We start from the raw sequence: 20401 nt of genomic DNA on the forward strand, positions 1-20401 counted from the left end.
GGGACGGGTTCTATTGCTCTTAACTGGAGAAGAAGGGGAAACCTCCTGCTCCAGAAGGACAGAGTGGTCGGTTACTCTCCACGCTTGTAGAGGTGGTGAGTCCAGTGGAAGAGCAACAAAGTTTAGGTGGTAACCCTGAGCAATGATTGCTAGCACCCATTGGTCGGTTGTGATTGATTGCCACATGTCGTGAAAGTGGCACAATTGACCTCCCACTGGTATGCTTGGCAGAGGAATCAGGCTGCTTCTTTCCAAGGGAAAGTCAAAAACCTGAAGCAGGCCCGGCTGGGGAGCGGCTTGTGGCTTTTGCTTCCGGGGCTGGCGAGGCTGAGATTTTTGATAAGGCCTTGTAACTCGGTACCTTGCTGGTGGAGGATAGTACTTCCTTGGGTGGAAGAATGACTTCTTAGAGTCCTTCTTGAAGGGCTGTCTAGAAGGGAAGTCAGAAGGTATCGATGAGAGCTGTTTGAGGGTCTCATGATGATCCTTTAATTCAGCCACTATTTGCTGAATCTGTTCACCGAACAGATTACCACCTATACAGGGCAGGTCAGAGAGCCTGTCTTGTACTTCTGGACGAAGGTCAAAAGACTTGAGCCAGGCCCAGCGTCTTGCCGAAATGGCAGTTGCAGACACTCTAGTGGAGATGTCGAAGATATCGTAAGCTGTTCTTATCTCATGCTTTCCTCAAACCCCTTGTTGACAAGGATTTGAAGATCTTCTTGGAATTGGTCAGGCAGGGTTTCAGAGAAGTCCTGTATTTGCTTGAAAATGACCCTGTTGTATTGGGTCATGTACAGCTGGTAAGAAGCAATTCTGGAGATGAGCATGGCCCCTTGGAACACTCGTCGACCAATATTGTCTAGGAAGTTGTGTTCCTTAACAGGAGGGGTAGAGGAGTGAGGCTTCATCCTTTTTGCTTTCTTTTGACCTGATTCTACCACAACTGAGTGGTGGTCTAGCTGAGATTTTTGAAAGCCAAGGGCTGACTGTACTAGATAGGTAGTGTCAGCCTTTCTGTGTACTGGGGCAATGGATCCAGGGTTTTCCCAGTTCTTTTTGAGGAGGTCAAGAAGAACTTGATGCATGGGAATAGAAGTGATCACTTTAGGGGCATCCAGGAACTGGAGAAGCTCCATCATCTGGTGCCTATCATCCTGCTCCGTCTGAAGCTGAAAAGTGACCAATTCCGACATTTCCTTCAGAAAATTAATGAAAGAAAGGTCCTCTGGAGGAGAACGCTTTCTACTTTCAGTAGGAGAAGGAGGTGAAGGTAAGTCATCGGTGTCTGTGGAAGTATCATCACCCCAGGTGTCATAAGGATCAGCAGGCTGACCTGTTGGATGATAAGGGGGTTGGATACCCGAAGGGCCCGGCTGAGGCTCCAAGAAAATCGAAGGAATCACCGGGGGCACCGTGGATGCCCTGGGGGGTATCAGTGCCGGCATCGAAGGCATCGATGGCGCCGATGTGCGTATCGCCCCCATTGAATGAATTGGTGGCGAGGGACGACATGGCATCGATGGCTGAGGCAATACCCCTGAAGGAGGAATGCGGAACGGTGTTTCTCCTCCCGATGAAGCTGTCAACGGGAGCGCACCGGAGCCATCGGAGACCCGGGAATCACCGGTGGAAGGGCAGTCATGTGCGCCTCCATCCGGGATAGCAGCGGTGCCAGCACTGCTGGAATCGGGTCGGTGAATGGTTCGACTCTCGGTGCCGGTGTCGGTGCCGGAGGAACCTGGAGTCGTTGCATCGCCTTGTCGATGGCCTCCTGGACCAGCCGGTCCAGTTCTTCCTGGAGACCTGGGGCAATCAGCCCCGGCTCCAAGACGGAAGAGGGAGGCTGAGGCATAGTCGGAGGGACCACCTTTACAGGCAGAATCGCGACTCCCAAACCCCGATCGGGTGAGGGTGGCCTCGATGTCCCGGTCGCAGGAATGGTCTGTGCCATTCCTGGATGGGGCTTCTTCGATGGTGGCTCGGACAGTGGCTTGGTCGATGATTTCGCTCCCTCGATGGTCCGAGACTTACGATGCCGATGGCGATGTTTCTCCCTACGATCCCCTCGATCTTGAGGGGGAGAAACGGTAGTCGATGGCCGTGAAGTCGTCGATGGCGGGCGGTCACCGTACGGTTGTCGATGCTAGTGCGACTTCGACGGTGCTGGTTCCAATTACTTCGATGCGATGGACGGCGTCGGGGTGTGAGCACGGAAAAGGAGTCCCATCTTCTCCATTCTGGCTTTGCGACCTTTTGGTGTCATGAGGGCATATTTGGTACAAGTCAGGACATCATGCTCACGGCCTAAACACCTTACACAGACTCCATGAGGTTCTGTGATAGACATGGTGCGAGTACAGTCCAGGCACCGATGAAACCCCGAGGCCATGGCCATAGAAAAATCGAGCCGCGGTACGGTCGACGGCCAGTAGGCCGCGAGGGCCAAACTCAACGGTAATCGACGAAAAACGGTGAAAAGCTTACCGGAGTACCGCGGCCTGAGCAAAGTTAGAAGAGGGACCCCTGTGGGGCAATCTAATTTTAATTAACTCCATGAGGTAAATTCCTGTCAGGAATCTCTTCAGAGATGACCAGCAACTCTTTATCCCCTATGCCGTAGTTCCTTTCTGTGGGCGAGAACCTGCATGAAAAATAGGAGCAGGGCAGGGATTTACCCCCATTGGATAATTGGCTTAGGACGGCCCCGACAGCCGTGTCGAAGGCGTCGACCTCCACGATGAACTGGCGTTGAGGGTCTGGGTGCCGGAGGCATGTGTCCTGGAGGAAAGCGTCCTTCAATTCCTGAAAGGCTGGTAGGGCTGTCGCCGGCCAGTTCTTAGCGTCGGCCCCGTTTCTGGTGAGGGCCGTCAGTGGGGCCACCATCTGGGAATAGTGTGGGATAAATTGCCGGTAGAAATTGGCAAAACCGAGGAACCGCTGAAGCGCTTTGACTCCCACAGGCTGAGGCCAATTCTTGATGGCGGCGACCTTCTCTGGGTCCATATGGAACCCCGTGGAGGATACAATGTACCCCAGAAAGGGTAGAGACTCCTGTTCAAATTGGCATTTTTCCAATTTGGCATAAAACCGATTCTCTCGCAGTTTCTGCAGTACTTGATGGACATCTCGGTGGTGACCGGGGATGTGCTTCGCCCGTGTCAACATGTTTCTTTGTAAATACCTCAGAACCATTAGCTTAAAGAGTTCTGAGACAGGAGTGCATTTCGCAGACTGCCAGTTGATTATGTATACAACCACTTGGTTGTCACACCAGAATATCACCTTTCTGTTCGCCAGTCACTCATGCCAAATGTGGAGCGCCACCACTAACGGGAAAAGCTCCAGGAAGGTGATATTAGAAGTAATCCCTGAATCTACCCAATTGTTTGGTCATGTCTCAGCGCCCCAGCTACCTCAAGGCGTCGGAGAACATTTTTGGTCAAATCTTGATATTGGTCGGGGTATCCATACCAAGGGGCCATTGCACCCTGAGAGCCTCACATATAGTGCGAATAACTCGCAAGATGTGGAACCTCTTCGTTACTGTCATGGATGCATTAATCAACAGACTCGATGTCCGCCCTTGCCATGAGAGCGCCCTGCTCACAGGATCCTAAAGGATCTCTAGAGACCAAACTGCACTTGACTTGTCCGCCATGCGCCTGCTCGATGCGAAAGGACCGCAAGCTCACTCTGGAACCACCACACGCTATCTTTGTGAGTCGAAACATAGCGAGCCTACTGGCCATTCTCTCACGAAAGGCCTGATCATAATTAAGCCATGGTACCAGGTGCGCTCTTACAATCGCCCAGAACATTGTCCAAGAATGTGAATGAGGGCTGCTTCGCAGCGAGCTCTGCAAGCGCAACTACCAAAGCCGTTTGAGCGAATGCGATATCTAAGAGCTTTGGGCACCGACTGAAAAGTTCACGCTCTGCTCCCGATGCCACTTGTCAGAGAAGATGGACACGAACCTCCGGAAGCAGAGGAAGACAAACTGGATGATCTGCTACTTGAGGAAGTCGCAGGCCATCTGTGACTCGCCCACAACAGAGCAACCGAGCTCCAGAGCTGCAGGCACTCAGTAGCCAAAGAAGCTCACGTGTCTCTTCCTCTCCCTCTCACCATGGCTCCGCAATAGAAGTTTTCCGTGATTGGGCTCCAACCTGTGATGTCACCCATATGCTTGTCCTGTGAGAATTACTTTTACAAAATAAAGTGTGTGTGTGTGTGGGGGGGGGGGGGGGGGCCTCGGCCTCAAGGCAATTTACCTGGGTAAATGGCTTGTCCAAAAATTGCCCTCCTCTAGCTGGCTAAAATTACACAGGCCTTCCATATACATGTATTTCTAGCAAGCCAGCGAGGAGGCATTCCCAGAGGTGTGTAAGTCACAGGAGACAAAAAGGACTTATATCTGTGAAAATGGCATGTACACATGCTATTTTCCTCCTCTTAGTGGGCTGCAAAATAATGCAGATGCAAAATACACATATTTTAAGCACACGTACTTTGCTAGTTTTTAAAGAGAAAAAAAGTAAGTAGTTTCTCTTGCAAAATTTTCTGACAGTATGAACATTAAAAGCACCTGTTAACTTGTATAACACTGTCCCAGTTATGAGGGAGAATTAGATGTTGAGGGAGAACTGGAAACCACTCTAGCAATTACCAATAGCAATGATTTGATTGCTTTTTTAGAATCTTCTCAGGATATCACCTCAATGAAGACTACATTAATTCTCACTTTTGTTCAAGAGACTGACAATAATTGGATCTCAGGCAATAATTCAAACATAAAGAGGATTTCTTTTGTGGGCAGAAAATTTAAATGTTTCCTGATATGGCCCTTAAGACTCAAGTGAGAATGAAATTTTACCTCCAGATGAGATAGCGAGTGGTTACACTGGAAGCTTTTATTTTTTTAAGCTTTTGGTTAAGTGCATCATATGTAATCAGGGAAATAAGTTTACTTTTCTGATCCCTTGCTTGCATTTGTTAAGGTTTCTGTTAGATAAAACTGTGGGGAACTAAATTTTCCTACTTTTTTCTTTTTTTTCGATGCCTTAGGGGGTGGGGTTAGATAGGAATTGGTAGCCGGTTTGTTCATTTCCTTTCTATTTTGAAAACTGAGTTCTAGGTCTTCTCTTTTTCCCCCTCACTATGAGGTGAATTTTAAATGCCTGGTGTGCGCCAAACTGGAAGATACGCGAGTATGTCAGGCCGGCATGCGCCAAGTGTAATTTAAAAGCCACCTATGTACATGCGTATTTCCCAGTACATGCAGAAGCGAGAAAGCCCAAAAAAGGGCAGGACGTGGTCTGGGTGGGGCAAGGGCAGGATGTGGGCATTACGGGACTTAAATATGAAATGTGCACTAAGTATTTATGCGCACAGGCGAGCGCTGAGGTCCCCTGCTGCATAACTTTACTACTGATATGGATGGCGTGTAAGTAAAAAAAAACCAAAAAAACTAGGCTAGTCAGCGGGGTTTTAAGGGTTGGGGCTAGCAAGGAGAAAGGGAGGCTAATAACCTAGGGGGTGTTTGCAAGTCCTGTCCCTTAACTGGGTGAACTGAGAACAAACTTGGAAAACTAGTAATGGCGTCAGCGCACGTTCCTTATAAAATACCCCAGAGGTGACATTTGTGTACACATGTTCGTATCCATATAAGATTGTGCATATATGACATGCGTTCAGCCTATTTTATAACATGCGAGCATATCCTCATGCATGTTATAAAATGGCCGCGCTCTCTGACGTGAGTCGGCATACGCGCGTACATGTGCACCCATGCGCTGATATCAAAGTTACCATCTATGGTTTGGACTTATTATGTATTATAGTAATTCATCTAATATTTTTTCTGTTCTTTTTTAAATTTCTGCTTTATAATGCATAATGTCCTATCCTTTAATTCATTGATAATGTATTAAATGCTAATAAGATTTAAATAAAAAAAGGAAAATTGTTCCTATTTTTGTATACACTGATTTCATGGTTTTAAACATCTAGAGGTCATATTCAAAAGCATTTAGCAACTAATTCAAAAGTTATCCATCTAAATTAAGATTTGGGCACTTATCCAGCTAACTTCTAGCTGGCTAGTAAATTAACCGGATAGAATTTAGCCAGCTAAGTTAGGGGCATTCCAGGGGCATAACTGGGAGGAAGTGAGTTAGCCAGCTAACTCCAATATTCAAAGTTAGCCAGTTAAGTTACCTGACTAAATCTGGTCAGGCCAAAAAGCTGTCCTAAAGGTAGCCAGTGCAGCTGCACTACTGAATATACCTCTAAAGTTAGTCAGATAACTTTGCTAATCGGACAGTGACTGAATATGGATTTCATGATTAATAAATGATCAGTTTTAGCTTGTTTTAACTTATTACTCAGTCTCTGTTTCACTTTTCCACCATTTCCTCTTCCCTTTTCCCCTCGGAGGAAGTATCTAGTGAAACAGTCTTTGGGGTGCCATTGGTCTGGTCAGCTTTGCTTAGACTCTCGATTCTGGCAGCAAATACAGGAGTTTTGAAATTTAGAATACAGGATGTCCTATACTTTTGCTTTGTTTGTAGTGGTGGCACCAGTCATTGCTTGTTCAGTGGAAGCTAACTACTGCTTATGAATGCAGATGAAAAATAAAATAAATACAGAATGCAATAATTATATATTCTTATTTTTACATTTGCTTTCTCAAAGAGACACCAAATTTCAAATCAACCTTGATACTAGGAATCAAGATGGATTGCCAGGGATGAAGCTGGTTAGGTTTAGAGATCTAGGACCACTGGGGATCCAGCTTCTTGGAGGAGGGAAGGGAGAGACGGAGAAGTGGGGTGGGGTAGAGGAGAGATGCTGAAGGAAAGGAGGGCTGATTCTGGAGGGAAAGAGAAGGCAAGATACTGGGAGAAGAGGGACATGCTGGAGAGGCATGAGGAAGGGAGAGGCAGGGGGCAGATGCTGGGAAAATGGGAATGCAGATGTCAGAGAAAGGGGAAAAGGCATGGGACAGAGATTGGAGAAGGGGGGGGGGGGCAGGGCAGGGTTCCCAGGGATGTGGTATGGTTGCCAACATAAGACACACTGACACACCCATGCGAAACATGCCCCTGCTTGTCCCCTGCACCAGTATCTGCCCTCTTTCTCAGCATTTCAGATCACTAAAATGGCCAGAATGCCCCATTCCCCTGATCAGCAAACTTGGAGGGGAACCCTCCCCTTCTCCTGGCCCTCTCAGTGGTTTGAGCTGTTCTATGTGCCCCTTCTCCAGAAAAGATTGGGGGACCCCTACTATAGACCATGCCTACAGAATCTTAATAATACAAGATGTTGTTTATAAACATTCATATTCAAAAAGCACATTGACAAAAGATATCAAGGGAGCTGACATGTGAGTTATTTTTCACCCAAGACATGAGCTTTCTCTTGACACTAAGAGGTCCACATTGAATAAGCGAAGGAATGGGAACATCACCTGGATTACTTTACCTGTATATTCAGGTAAGTGTTCCACTGAATATACCTGACAAAAGTTATCTGGGAAACTTTATGACAGCCATTTTTTATGACTAGCTTTATCCAGCTAAATGTAACTACTAAGTACTAAATATCGGCACTAGCCAGATAAATTTTAGTCTTGCCCTTGGAACAACCCCTGCCCTGCCTCTTTTGATCCACCTAAATTTTATCCAGCTAATGACTTACCCTTCTAACATTCTGCCAGTGAGTGTGGCAGTAAATTCAAATTTTGAAGTTTGTCTAGCTTAAAAGCCAAACATTTGGAATATCAGCCTTCAATATCATTTGCTGAATCAAAGTTGTGTCAGTTTGGGGTGCCTGTATGATACCTTCTAAGAAAAAATCTCAAGGAGGGTACACATCTATAGTCATATTTAACTCTCATGTAACCCAATGAAAAATAAATAAGAAAAAAAGAACTCTCCAAAGGTTTCAATTATTTACCTACTATATAAGAATAATATAAACAATGATTCTTTAATAATACTCACCCCTAGACTATGATTTCCAACACTAATGCAACCAGCTAAACAAGGATTGAAGTACGTAATTCCATCTGATCCACAGACTGGTTCATACTCATGAATTTTACAACCACAGTTAACATTACAGCCACTTGTGAGATTCCTATGTGCCATGGTGAGAGTGGGACTATGAAGAAAAAAACAAGAATTTGACTATAATCAATTTCAATGTTTATATCATATCAATTCAAAACATATAGAGGTAGATCTTTAAAAAGTATGCCGGATTTTATAAGATACGCATGTAGCCACGTGTATCTTATAAAATGCGGGGTCGGCGTGCGCGGCAGCCTGCGAAATCGGAGCGGCCTCGGAGGGAACTTTTCTTCCGCATCCCCCCACCTTCCCCTCCCTTCCCCTACCTAACCCACCCCCCAGCCCTACCTAAATCCCCCCACCTTTGTTGGGCAAGTTACGCCTGCTTGAAGCAGGCGTAACTTGCGCGCGCCGCCTCGCATCCCCCGGCACAGGCCATAGTGCCGGGGGACTCGGGACCGCCCTCCCGGCCCGCCCCCGAACCGTCGCCACGCCCCTGGACCCGCCCCAGACCGCCCCCTGACACGCCCCCGGACACACCCCCTCCCGCCCCTTTTACGAAGCCCCAGGACTTACGCGCGTCCCGGGGCTTTGTGCACGCCGGCGGCCTATGCAAAATACGCGCGCCGGCGCAGGGCTTTTAAAATCTAGCCCTTAAAGCGTACAAGTAGCAATTCTATGGTATACGTTTCAGATTTTGGGGCCTGGTAGTTGCTCCATTCTCTCCAGATCAACTGGAACCAATGCTCCAATCCTTCATTTGTAACTACCCAGGCATTTTTCACCCTGTCTGTTCCCAATCTGGTCATGGGAATGGGAACTGAATCAGAGACCCTCTGTGTGGCAGTATGTAGCAATACGATCAAGCTACCAGGCCAGACAAGGTATCAATTTTTAATCTAATACAAATACCAATGAGGTAGAAATATGATGAGTAGATTGCCATTGGTGATCATAACAATTTATTTGGCCACAGATTTCATTAACAGGTGGAAAGATGATTACCAAGCTTCGGAGAAAGAGTACCAGAAAAGCAACATTTTTAATGTAAAACAGAGGTTCTTACCTGTAACAGGTGTTCTCTGAGGACAGCAGGATGTCAGTCCTCACAATTTGGATGACATATTCCAATAGAGTCCAGCTTGGAACATTTATGTCAAGATTTCTAGAACTTTGACCGTGCCTCACTAAGCATACCCAGAATGCCAATATACCATATGTCCACGAAGAGGTCCCTTTAGTCTTGTACATACGGACTGGGGTTCTCAACCCAGTCCTCGGGACAAACTTAGCCAGTCAGGTTTACAGGATATCCACACTGAATATGCATCAGATAAATTTGCATATATTGCCTCCATTGTATGCAAATCTATCTTATGCTTATTCATTGTGGATTTTCTGAAAAAGCAAAATGTTGCTTACCTGTAACAGGTGTTCTCACAGGACAGCAGGATGTTAGTCCTCACATATGGGTGACATCATCAGGATGGAGCCCAATTTGTTGCACGGAAAAAAGAAGACTGAGGGGGGACCCCTGCTGGCTGCAGGGTTAGTGCCATGCTGGGCATGCCCAGTAAGGGCCAGTCAAAGTTCTGGAAACTTTGACAGAAGTTTTCCGTGATTGGGCTCCATCCTAATGATGTCACCCATATGTGAGGATTACCATCCCGCTTGTCCTGTGAGAACCTGACTGGCTAGGTGGATCTCAAGGACTGGGCTGAGAGCCTTTCCCTTAGCAAACTACAAGGGGGGAGGATATGTTTCATGTGGACTGACATCCTATTGTCCTTAGAGAACATCTGCTCCAGTAGCAACTCTGCTTTCTCTGAGGACAAGCAGGATGGCAGTCCTCACAAGTGGACTACCCTAAACAGAAAACGGGGAAATAGCAGCAACAAAGTGCCAATAGTCAAAACAAATATTTTTGTTGGCAAAAAGCCTTTTCTCCATTTTAACTTATCTTTAAGGGGCAGCCTGGAACAAAAACTGCAGCCCTAGGAGGAAGTGGAGTTGAGTTCTATACCTCAAACAGATTTCCAGGACAGGCTAGCCAAACTTATTATTGCATTAGCCATCCCTGTCCAAACAGTAGTGAGATGTGAATGTATGGCGAGATCTTTGCATCACAGCTTTGCCAATCTCTTCCATTAGAATCAATCGTAGGTTAGCCACCGAGGCATTCTTGGCTTGGACAGAGTCAGCCTTAATATGGCCTACCCGATTTAGGCCCACTTGAGCATAAGAGAAGAAAATACAATCTGTTAGCAAATTGGATAAAGTCTGTTTGGCAACCCCCATTTTATTGATGTCAAAAGAAACAAAAAGCTGAGTGGACTTTCTATGGTACTTCAATCCTCTCCAGGTATGTGGCCAAGGCTCTTTTGCAGTCCAAACTGTGCAGTGCTTGTTCATCTTGGTGGGCAAGTGGCCTAGGAAGAAATGTTGGAAGGACAATTGACTGGTTAAGATGGAATTCCAACATTACTTTAGGCAAGAACTTAATATGGATGTGTAGAACCACCCTATCATAATGAAACTTGGTATAAGGTAGATAATTTACTAGAGCTTGGAGCTCACTGACCCTGTGCTGAAGTGAATGTATGACCTTCTAGATCAAGAGCTTCAGATTACAGAAGCACAGTGATTCAGAGAGCATTAATCAGCTGGGACAAAGACCATGTTGAGATCCCAAGATATAACTGGAGGCCTGACAGGAGGCTCCTAATGAAGCAGGCACCACATAAACTGGACAACTGAAGGCTTCTACAGAGATGGGTCTACCATCTATAAGCTGGATATAGGCACCATTTGCACATACTGAGTTGGCACTGAAACCAGACCTGTACAATTGTAGAAGGTATTCAAGCAGTTTTTATGTGGAGCAGCAGAAAGGATCTAGGGACTTTTACGCTCACCACAAGGCAAACAACCTCCATTTAAGTCCATAGGACTTCATAGTGGAATCATTTCTTGAAGCTTATAGAACTCAAGACACATTGTCAGATAGATCAGGGGGTTGCAAGGTTAACCTCTCAACATCCAAGCAGTAGGAGCCAGGGACCTGACATTGGGTGGGTGCAACTTGCCTTGATTCTGAGTGATGAGGTCTGGAGTCTCCAGCCTGATTTGTTCTCTGATGGATATCTCCTTGGGAGTGGGAACCAGATCTGTCTTAGGGATCTATGGGAATCTTAGTTGGCTGATCTTCATTCAGCTTCAACAGTCTTCACAACTAGTGGTCTCGGAGGATATGCATACAGAAAGCTCTTGCAAAGGTATCTGAAGCTGGTTTGCCTTGTACCTTTTTCCTGGAACAGAAGAATGGAGACTTCCTGTTCTGAAGGGGTACAAACAGATCTACCACAATGGGAGTTCCCCACTGTGGAAAATATGGTTTGATAACCCAGTCCAGGGACCATTCGTGTAGTTCCAAGATCTGGCTCATTCTGTCCCTAAAGATATTTTCCACACCTGCCAGATATGTGAGAGATGCCAGTGAGATGGCCCAGTCCCACAGAAGGACAGTCTCCCAACACAGGAGTTAAGAAGCCATGCCTCCCTGCTTGTTGATGATAGAACAATGCAATTTGGTTGTCTTTTGAATTAGGAATAACTTGCCAAAGGATCTCTGAAAACCCTTAGCGCATACTTTGCCCTTAGCTCCAGGAAGTTTATTTGATGAAGCTTTTCCTGAGTACACAAAAGACCCTGGGTGCAGGGTCTGTCTACATGAACTCTTCACCCCAGGTTGGATGCAAACATGGTGAGGAGCATTTGAACTGGATAAATTTGGAAGGGCATATTTCTTGTCAGATTGAACATTTCCCATGACCAGGACAGGAAGTTCCTGAGTGGCTATATGACATGGATGCTGTCCCGTAGATCCTGAATGGTCTACTATCATATAGATCTAAGGGTCTACTGGGCTCTCCTCATGTGGTGATATATCAAGGAAATGACATGAACTGTGGATATCATAAGGCCTAATATCCTCAACATCATCTGATCATCTGGAGGCCAATATTCAGTGAGCCATTTAGAGGACAAGTTATCCAGCTACAATTAGCCAAATAACTTATCCAGTATATTCAGCAGAATAAATGTCCCGCTGAATATACTTGTTTAAAGTTATCCAGCTACAAATAGCTGGATAACTTTAACCCTAACTGGTTAGTGATTGAATATGACCGGGTAGGCCTAATGTTATTTGGCTTTGTGTGGCCAGATAACGCGCTACTTACCCTGATATCTTCAGAGATATCCAGGTAAGTAGTGCACTTTAGAAAAAAAAAACATAAGTCACAGTTCTCCAGGCCACATTCCCCCACCCTCCACCCCACCCCACCATCACCATCACAGTATGTAACCCTCTTCCTCCTTGGCTGTCTCCACAAGCGGGTCCAAACCTCTAAAACTGGGAAAATTTAAATCTTTCATCCAATGATCGCTGCTGGCCCGGGACTCCCTCCTCCCTCCCCACTAAAAATACTTTAATGTCCCTCCTCTGCCCCTTCACTCATCTCCCCTCCCCCACCCCGGCTCCCATCCACCCATTACCTCCCAGGATGGCCCCCTCTTTTGTGTGCTGGGATCGTTCTTTGCGATGCCGGCCGCTTCTAGTGAAAAGTAGGCTATTACCTACTTAACGCTTCCAGTTTTTTTTAAGGTATGCAATTCACAAGGATAAAAACTTACAGGAGGCATGGACATTGTTGAAATTACCATCATTGATGCTCAAACAAAATGTACTCAATGTATTAAAAAAAGATCAAAGGAAAACCAAATAATTGCTGGTGTGGTTTTATAGAGAGGCAAACGAGGCAATTAAAGCCAAAAAGGCATCTTCCAAAAAAATAGAAAGCAGACATGAATGAGGAAAATAGGGAAGTTAGATGTAAAAAAGTAATTAAGTAGACCAAAAGAGAATTTGAAAAGAAGCTTGCCATAGAGGTAAAAATAAGTAATTAAAACTTTTCAAGCATATTCGAGGCAGAAAGCCAGTGAGGGAGTCAGTTGGGCCGCTAGATGACCAAAGAATAAAAGAGGTGCTCAGGGAAAAAAAGGAAATAGCAAAAAAACTAAATGAATTATTTGCCTCTGTCTTTACTGAGGAGGATGACTGGGTCATACCTGCACTGGAAATATTTTTTGATGGTGATAACTCTGAGAAACTAAATGATATCACTGTGAAACTGAAGAATGTAATAAATCAGATTGAAAGACTAAAGAATAACAATGGTTATTCACCCCAGAATTCTGAAGAAACTCAAATATGAATTGGCAGAACTGTTTTTGGTGATTTGCAATCTATCAATTAAAACAGCCAAGGTACCTGAAGACTGGAGAGTGGCCAATGTGATGCCATCCTTGACAATCTGGAGGACCCAAGCAAACAGTTTATTAAAAAAAAAATAAACTTTAGGGATCTATTTTCATAAAAGATTTTAGCTCGTCACATTTAGGAATTTTAGCCACAATTTACATGGTTAGGCCGTGCCTGAATATTTGCCTAGCCTTACTTTAGCTGGCTAATTTTCTAGCAGGCTAAGTCAGTGCTCAGAGGGTTTGAAAGTAGACTTCTGAGGGGTTTACACATGAACTGAGGTTAGGGGATAGATCCTTTCAAGAATAAAACTGTTCTCGCCATACCTACATATCTAGTGCTGACTCCAATCTCTCCTTCTGGAACCCCTGAAGCTGGCAAAATACAGAAACCTTCTTGCCTGTTCCCGCAATCACTCTCTCTCATTCCCTGTGCACCTGAAGAAGTGATGACCTTGCCACCTGGATCCACAATCTCTCTCTCAGTACCCCTGAGGTAGTGACAATCCTTCCACCCAGACCTGCAATCTATCTCTTTCGTGGCACCCCCATGGCAGTTAAAACCCTCCCACATGGACCCATGATCTCCTTCCCAACACCCCCGAAATAGTGACAACCCTCCTGACCAAACCTGCAATCTCCCTCCCTCTTGGCATCCCCAAGGCAGTGATAACCCTTCCACTCATGTCCATCATCTCCCTCCCAGCACCCATAATCTAGTGACAACTCTTCTGCCTCGACCTGTTAACTTCCTCTCTTCCTCCATACCTGAGGAAGTGGTAGCACTCCCACTTTCCTAGCAACTCCAAAGTAGTCACATTCCTCCCAGGTGAATTCACGATCACTCAAACTTCTGAAAATGACGCTTCTCAATAAGTTCCAGGGGCTTAAGCCTAAGGTCTGGAAGAATATAATCTTAGGTTTTATGGGCCTTTTGTAAGGAGATTCTGCATTCATGCTCTAGTGAGAAAGCTGGATCCTATTGAATCCCAGAACTACCTGGTCACACTATTTTGTATCTAAATTCTTGTCGACAGGAAGAATTGAGTATGGGTGCTCCATGTCCTCTTTTGGAGCATTCTGTAGGAGACAATGGACAGGGACTACCACTAGCTGCTTAAATGTATTCAGAAACCTCATGACTTCAAGTAAAGGGAATATAGGCTCTGACTCCTCTAAAGGTTGAGAAGGAGTTTGTGGACAGGCCAAACCAGCATAGGAGGTGCCGATAGCACAGGTTTAAATGAAAACCTTCCTGGGATTGAGGTATAAGTAATCAATAGCCTGATCCTTTCGCTAAGGAAGCCACCTCTGCACTTGGCACCATCCCTAAGGACAGATCTCGCATTTAACTCATGCCTTTTCATTGGTTGATCAAGGTGAGTTATAATTAGAGCCCTAGAGGGCTTACAATCTTTACTCAGCTGTAAAAAGGGTATAATGTGTAAAAATAGCATTTACTGCACGAAAAATGCTGTTAATCACACAATATAACCATTTCACGGTGATATTGTGCAATATTTTCCCTAAAAAACAGCCCCTATTAAAAGGAGCTGTTTTGCATGCACTTTGCATGCATAACTTTTTCAAATGCAGTTCATGCCTAGCTAATTTTATGCAAATCAAATAACATAGCTTGGCAGTGGGGGTCAGAACCGGGGGTGGGGGTGACAGAACCAGAGGGGATTTGATTGTGGGAGACGGATGGATTGGAGGAGTAGGTGATATTGATTCAAGGGGAGGGGTTTGAGAAGGGGGCAGGGTGTTGCCGCACAACTAACAAAACTATATTTTAATTTTATATCTTTTGGCTGTATCTATATGTGGGGGGGGGGGGGCACTGGGCAGGAGTCTACTCTTGAAGACGATGGCAGTCACGGATGAAAGGGGCCACCATTGTACATTTTTCAGATTTCCTGGTGATATTTTTTTTCAGGAAGTTTTTCCATGGGATGCTGAAATGAAATGTTTTTGTGGGAGGGAAAAAATATTGTGGGAATACCTCCATGATCTTTATCCCTTTAGGTATAATCACGGAAGCATTTCTTTACAGGAAAATATTGTTTCCTATGGATCTGCTATGAAACCTCTGAAATGCAGCAGGTGGTGAGGAGGGATAGGTTTTGAAGTTTAGATGGGGATTTTTCATGTGTTCTGCTACTTCATTGATTTTAGCAAAGACACTTCCATCACTGAACACAGTATACCTGGAGTACTGTGTTCAGTTCGGGAGAGGAGAACCAGGGGAGATATGATATGGACTTTCAATTATCTGAAATTAATTAATTATGCACAAAAATCTAACTTTTGTCAGTAGAAAGGAAGTTGTAGAACTAGTGGTCATGATATGAATCTCCAAGGGGGTAAACTCAGGAACAATATCAGGAAATATATCTTTATGGAAAGTACAATGAATACATGGCATGCCCTCCTGGAAGAAATGGTAAAGACTAGAATGGTAATGGAATTCAAAAGGGTGTGGGATAAGCACAGAGAATCACTAGTGGCAACAGAATGGAAATGAAGAAATAAGGTAAAGCAAATGTTGCTTACCTGATGTAACAGGTGTTCTCACAGGACAGCAGGATGTTAGTCCTCACAAATGGGTGACATCGAGGATGCAGCCCTGTACGGAAAACTTTTCTGTCAAAGTTTCAACAAGCTTTGACTGACACTGGCACACTGGGTGCACTGAGCATGCCCAGCCTGCAATTATCCCTGTGAGCCACAGGTGTCTCCCTCAGTCTCGTCTTATAGCTAAAAAGCGCAAGCGAAACTAAAATAAAAGTATACAGACCCAACTCCACGGGGTGGCGGGCGGGTGGGTTTCGTGAGGACTAACATCCTGCTGTCCTGTGAGAACACCTGTTACATCAGGTAAGCAACATTTGCTTTCTCACAGGACAAGCAGGATGGTAGTCCTCACAAATGGGTGAGTACCGAGCTGAGGATGCCCGGGAATGCACCAGATACACCGCAGATGCGCAAAGGCGTAACGACTGAGGTGGAAATGGGAACGGAGGGCATCCGCAACACCATAATGGGTTCGTGGAAGGATGTTGGGTAGTGAATTGAAAAAGGTAAGAGTAGTCGGACTGGCCAAACATGGAGCATGCCGGCTAGTCAATGTAAGCAATAATAGGCTGCAAAGGTATGGAGAGGACTCCAGGCTGCAGCCTGATAAAAAAAGTACAAGCAGCAGTAACCAAAGGGAAGCTGTTAAGGCTAAGACGGACACAACAGTATGTGGATACCCACAGTGTTGTAGTGAAATGTCTGCTTGTTGGTAGGAAAGGAAATATAGACCACTTAATCAGAAGGATTAGGTCTGTGTGGCCACTGGAAGTAGCAGCTTGACCCTTGCATGAAGGAAAGAGTCAAGTGGAATTCACATGGAATGCAGTGCAATGTAGATAGAATGTAAGCGCAGCATTACTGTCCAGGAATGTGGAAAACCCAGTCTCTCCCTAGGGCGAGAGAGAGAGGTTAGGAAAAATTAATAGAGTATTTCCTGAGGAAAGGAGATACAACATCTACCTGAAAAGGATAGAAAGTTGAATGCGTAGAACTACTCAGTGGCAGAGGAACGGAGTCAGGTGAGTATGGAAAGAGTGCATAACTCACGGACCCTGCTGGCAGGAATGACATTAAGAGGGAAAGAAGTTCCCTTGCCAAACTGTGGAAGAGAGGAATGGAAAGGCTCAAACGTAGAATGTATGAGACTTATAAGGAGAATATATATGTTCATTCCGTGATTAGAGAAATAGAGGCGGCTTGATCAGTGGATAATCCATGGTAAGCCGACTCAGAGAGGATTACCGAAAACGGGAATCCAACTCCCAAAACGATACACCTCCTAAGAGAAAGGTGTATCTATGTGGAGGATGTCTGGAGAACAGAATCCGAGGGAGTAAGAAAAAATGGTGGAAAAGTAAAAGGGGTAATACCTCTTTTTTTTTTTTTTTTTTAGCGTCAGGAGGTAAAGCCTGCCATATTAAACGGCAAGATTTATGTTTAGAAGGTTTTGTGACGCTACCAGAACCTAAGAACATCAGTAAGTCTATGATTTGGGACTGACTGGTGAGAGAATAAAAGGTTACTGATATGATGGATTGAGAAGTATGGGAAAGCATACTGATCTCAGTCAGGGAGTGGGGAAAAGAATACTGAACCCCATCCCAGTTCAACATTAGAAGAATGCTGGCTACGAGAGGCAGCAGAAGAGATATATTGAAGAGGCCTTTGATGGAAGAAAAGGCATCTAAGGGAACGCATAGGAAACATGTGCAGGGAGCAGAACCTGTGCATCGTATGGAATGATGCAGACGCCGAGGAAAGTTTAGTTAAACTCAGCGTTAAAAGATTTGCCCTGTACACATGTAATTGAGACCATTCGAGAGGATAGAACCTACGTGGAGAAGGTCTGATAGAGCGTTCATTAAATCTCTTAGATATGTGGCCCAAGGACGCATGAAGTGAACAAGGGCCAAGGGTAGAGCTTCGCAGCTGTCTAGCAGAGCAGCTAAGAGGTAATGCGTGCTTATGAGTTGGAAAGCACATTGTCCCTATGCTGTCTGTCTGTATGCACAAAGAATTGTTGCAAAAGCAGTATTGGAAGGCATAAGGGCATAACTCATGGGTGCAACGTCCAGGAAGTTTATGAGAAACTATGCTGGAGTGCAATAGATGCATAATGGGTTGACAGCTTTCAGGAGAAACTTTATAACCCTAAGGAATTGCGAGCATGAGTCGAAGGAGACTAGGTCCTAGTTCGAACTGGGATAAGAATCAGGGACGAAAGCAATGAAACCACTTAGGTCCATTGAGTATAGAATGTCACTGAATATAACCCATAGCAGTTTTGAATTATGAGAAAAATGCATAGTGGGAAGAAACCCCATAGCCCAACCATGAAAAGTTGAAAGGCTGAGGTTATGGAAAATATGCGCAGGGACATATAACAATGTATCAGAATGTCTGTGCGCATGCTGGACAAGAGGGTCTTAAGACTGTGGTGTCCAGAAGTGTTACAGAAGGGATTTATGGCAGTGACAGTAATCCCAGTTAGTAAATGTATAGTGAGTCCTGAAAAAAGTGAGAGCTCCTTGCATGTACTGAAAGTGGTTAGCAGTAGTCTATGCAAGGAAAGTGAATGATGTTACACTCCGCAGAGAAAACAGCATTCACCAACAGTGATGCAAGAGACAGTTCACTTACCGAAGCTGGTGCCAGCGGCAGAGCTTGGGGTTGTAATGTTGACTCACCATAAAGCACATAGAAACATTAAAATAATGTACTTACTGCAGTATGGAGTGATGGTAACCAAAGATACCATTGTACCTGTGACGTCTAAAGAAAGTTGGATTTTCTTAGGTCCAGGATGTGCGGAGAGTAACTATTTTCTGTTAAAAGAAAGAATAGTGCAATTAAAACTCCCCAACCCCCCTCCCTTCTCCCCTCTGCACTTCGTAGCGCCTGGGGGAGTGTACCGGGACTTTGGTACAAGGTGGGGTGGCCGCTCTGATATCTGACCAGATGGGAGACCAGGAGGTGTCCCAATGGAGGATATCATGTAGGCTCCTGCAGGTGTGTGAGCGGTAAGTGGTACCCGCATTTCTGTATGCTGTACAAGGAGACACTGAGACCTGTGGCCAGGCCTCAAGGTGGACTTGTACATGGGGCAATGGTTGCTGAATCTCATGTTTAGCAGATCAGCCAATGCAGCTGGACCTTGGTTGGGAGGGAACCAAGAGTCAGAGCATTGGTCGGCACAGGGACTTGTTACTGACAAGAGAAGAAGCCCTGCTGCAATCCCAAGAAGATAGAGGGGTTCTCCTGATATTGTGGCTAACATAGCTAACATAGCGATATGTGACACTAATACAGTTCTAAAAGGCACATGACCCAGAACTTTTCGAACCACGGTCCGAATGGGAGAACACAACTCTATGGGAATGCCGCCGAAGCGGGTACTTACCATCCGACGTGGATCGCCGCAAGACGAGCCGGTGAAGATTGTTGACTCCGACGGTCTCCGGAGTCCTCGAGGGTAAGGCCGGGGACGTAAACGTCCATCTCGCTCTGAAACCCGGTATGGTGGCACAGGTACAGAGGAGACAGGCCAGGCGTGAGTGGCGTTTAGACTGCTAAGTGTAACAGATGGCCATAGTCCCACACCACTTGACGGTGGGGCACGCCAGGAACAGAGGAGCCCTAACGGAACTCATGTTCCCTTCCCTCGTCACAGCGGCTCGATGTGTCGTGACGCCAATGCAGAAGCTGTCGGACCTGGATCCGGAAGTTCTGGATCACCAAGGACTGCCAAAACTGTAGGAACAGTGCTGATGGCAGTGGTGATGTCGCTCTGCCCGAGCGTTGTCCAGCCTGGAGAAGGATGGCACCGATGTGCTGGATGGCGTCAGCGGCGGACGATCACGATGTCGGCGATGATGGGTGCCACGGTGCTCGGCCCGGTCTTTCCCCAGCGCCGAGATGGAAGCCCTCGTCGTCCTGGAAGGCGATCGATGACGAACTGTCAGCACGCCTGCTCTGCTCCTGACACAATGGAGTGTCTTAAGCTAATACGGGGCTTAAAAAAGAACCCAAAGCGTGGAGCAATGTGAGGAGGCGAGGGTATTATGTGGCGGTGCTATGTCGGTATTGACGATATTGAAGGCAACCTAAGGGGCTTCGAGGATATCATCAAAATGGGTATGAAAAATCGTCGATGACTGGCCAGGAGAATGATGACAGTGACGGGCACTGACAGCAGTGGCATAGGTATCTTTGAAACGATGTGGAATCGAATAATCGAAAAACATTGCCGTTATTGAAAAAGATACCGGCATCGACTGAGTCGAAGTCGAATCAATAGGGCGTCAAGGACACCGAAGGAAAACGGAGGTGTCGAGGGCATCGATGCATGGAGGCGGGCATTTATGCCGTTTGTGGCATGGCCACGGGCATCAACTATAGGGCCACAGACGTTGACGGTATCGATTTG

The 20401-nt window shown here is 45.8% G+C and overlaps 1 protein-coding gene across 1 annotated transcript in view; it reads right to left on the reverse strand.

Moving 5' to 3' along the window:
* Window positions 1–20401, reverse strand: part of SLCO5A1 (solute carrier organic anion transporter family member 5A1) — a 261323-nt gene that overhangs the window by 35226 nt on the left and 205696 nt on the right. Inside the window, exon 7 of the mRNA XM_029591445.1 lies at window positions 8008–8167. Within this exon, the coding sequence (XP_029447305.1) occupies window positions 8008–8167 (160 nt within the window). The remainder of the gene's footprint in view (window positions 1–8007; window positions 8168–20401) is intronic.

This window comes from Rhinatrema bivittatum, chromosome 2, assembly GCF_901001135.1.
Source record: "Rhinatrema bivittatum chromosome 2, aRhiBiv1.1, whole genome shotgun sequence".
Taxonomy (NCBI): domain Eukaryota; kingdom Metazoa; phylum Chordata; class Amphibia; order Gymnophiona; family Rhinatrematidae; genus Rhinatrema; species Rhinatrema bivittatum.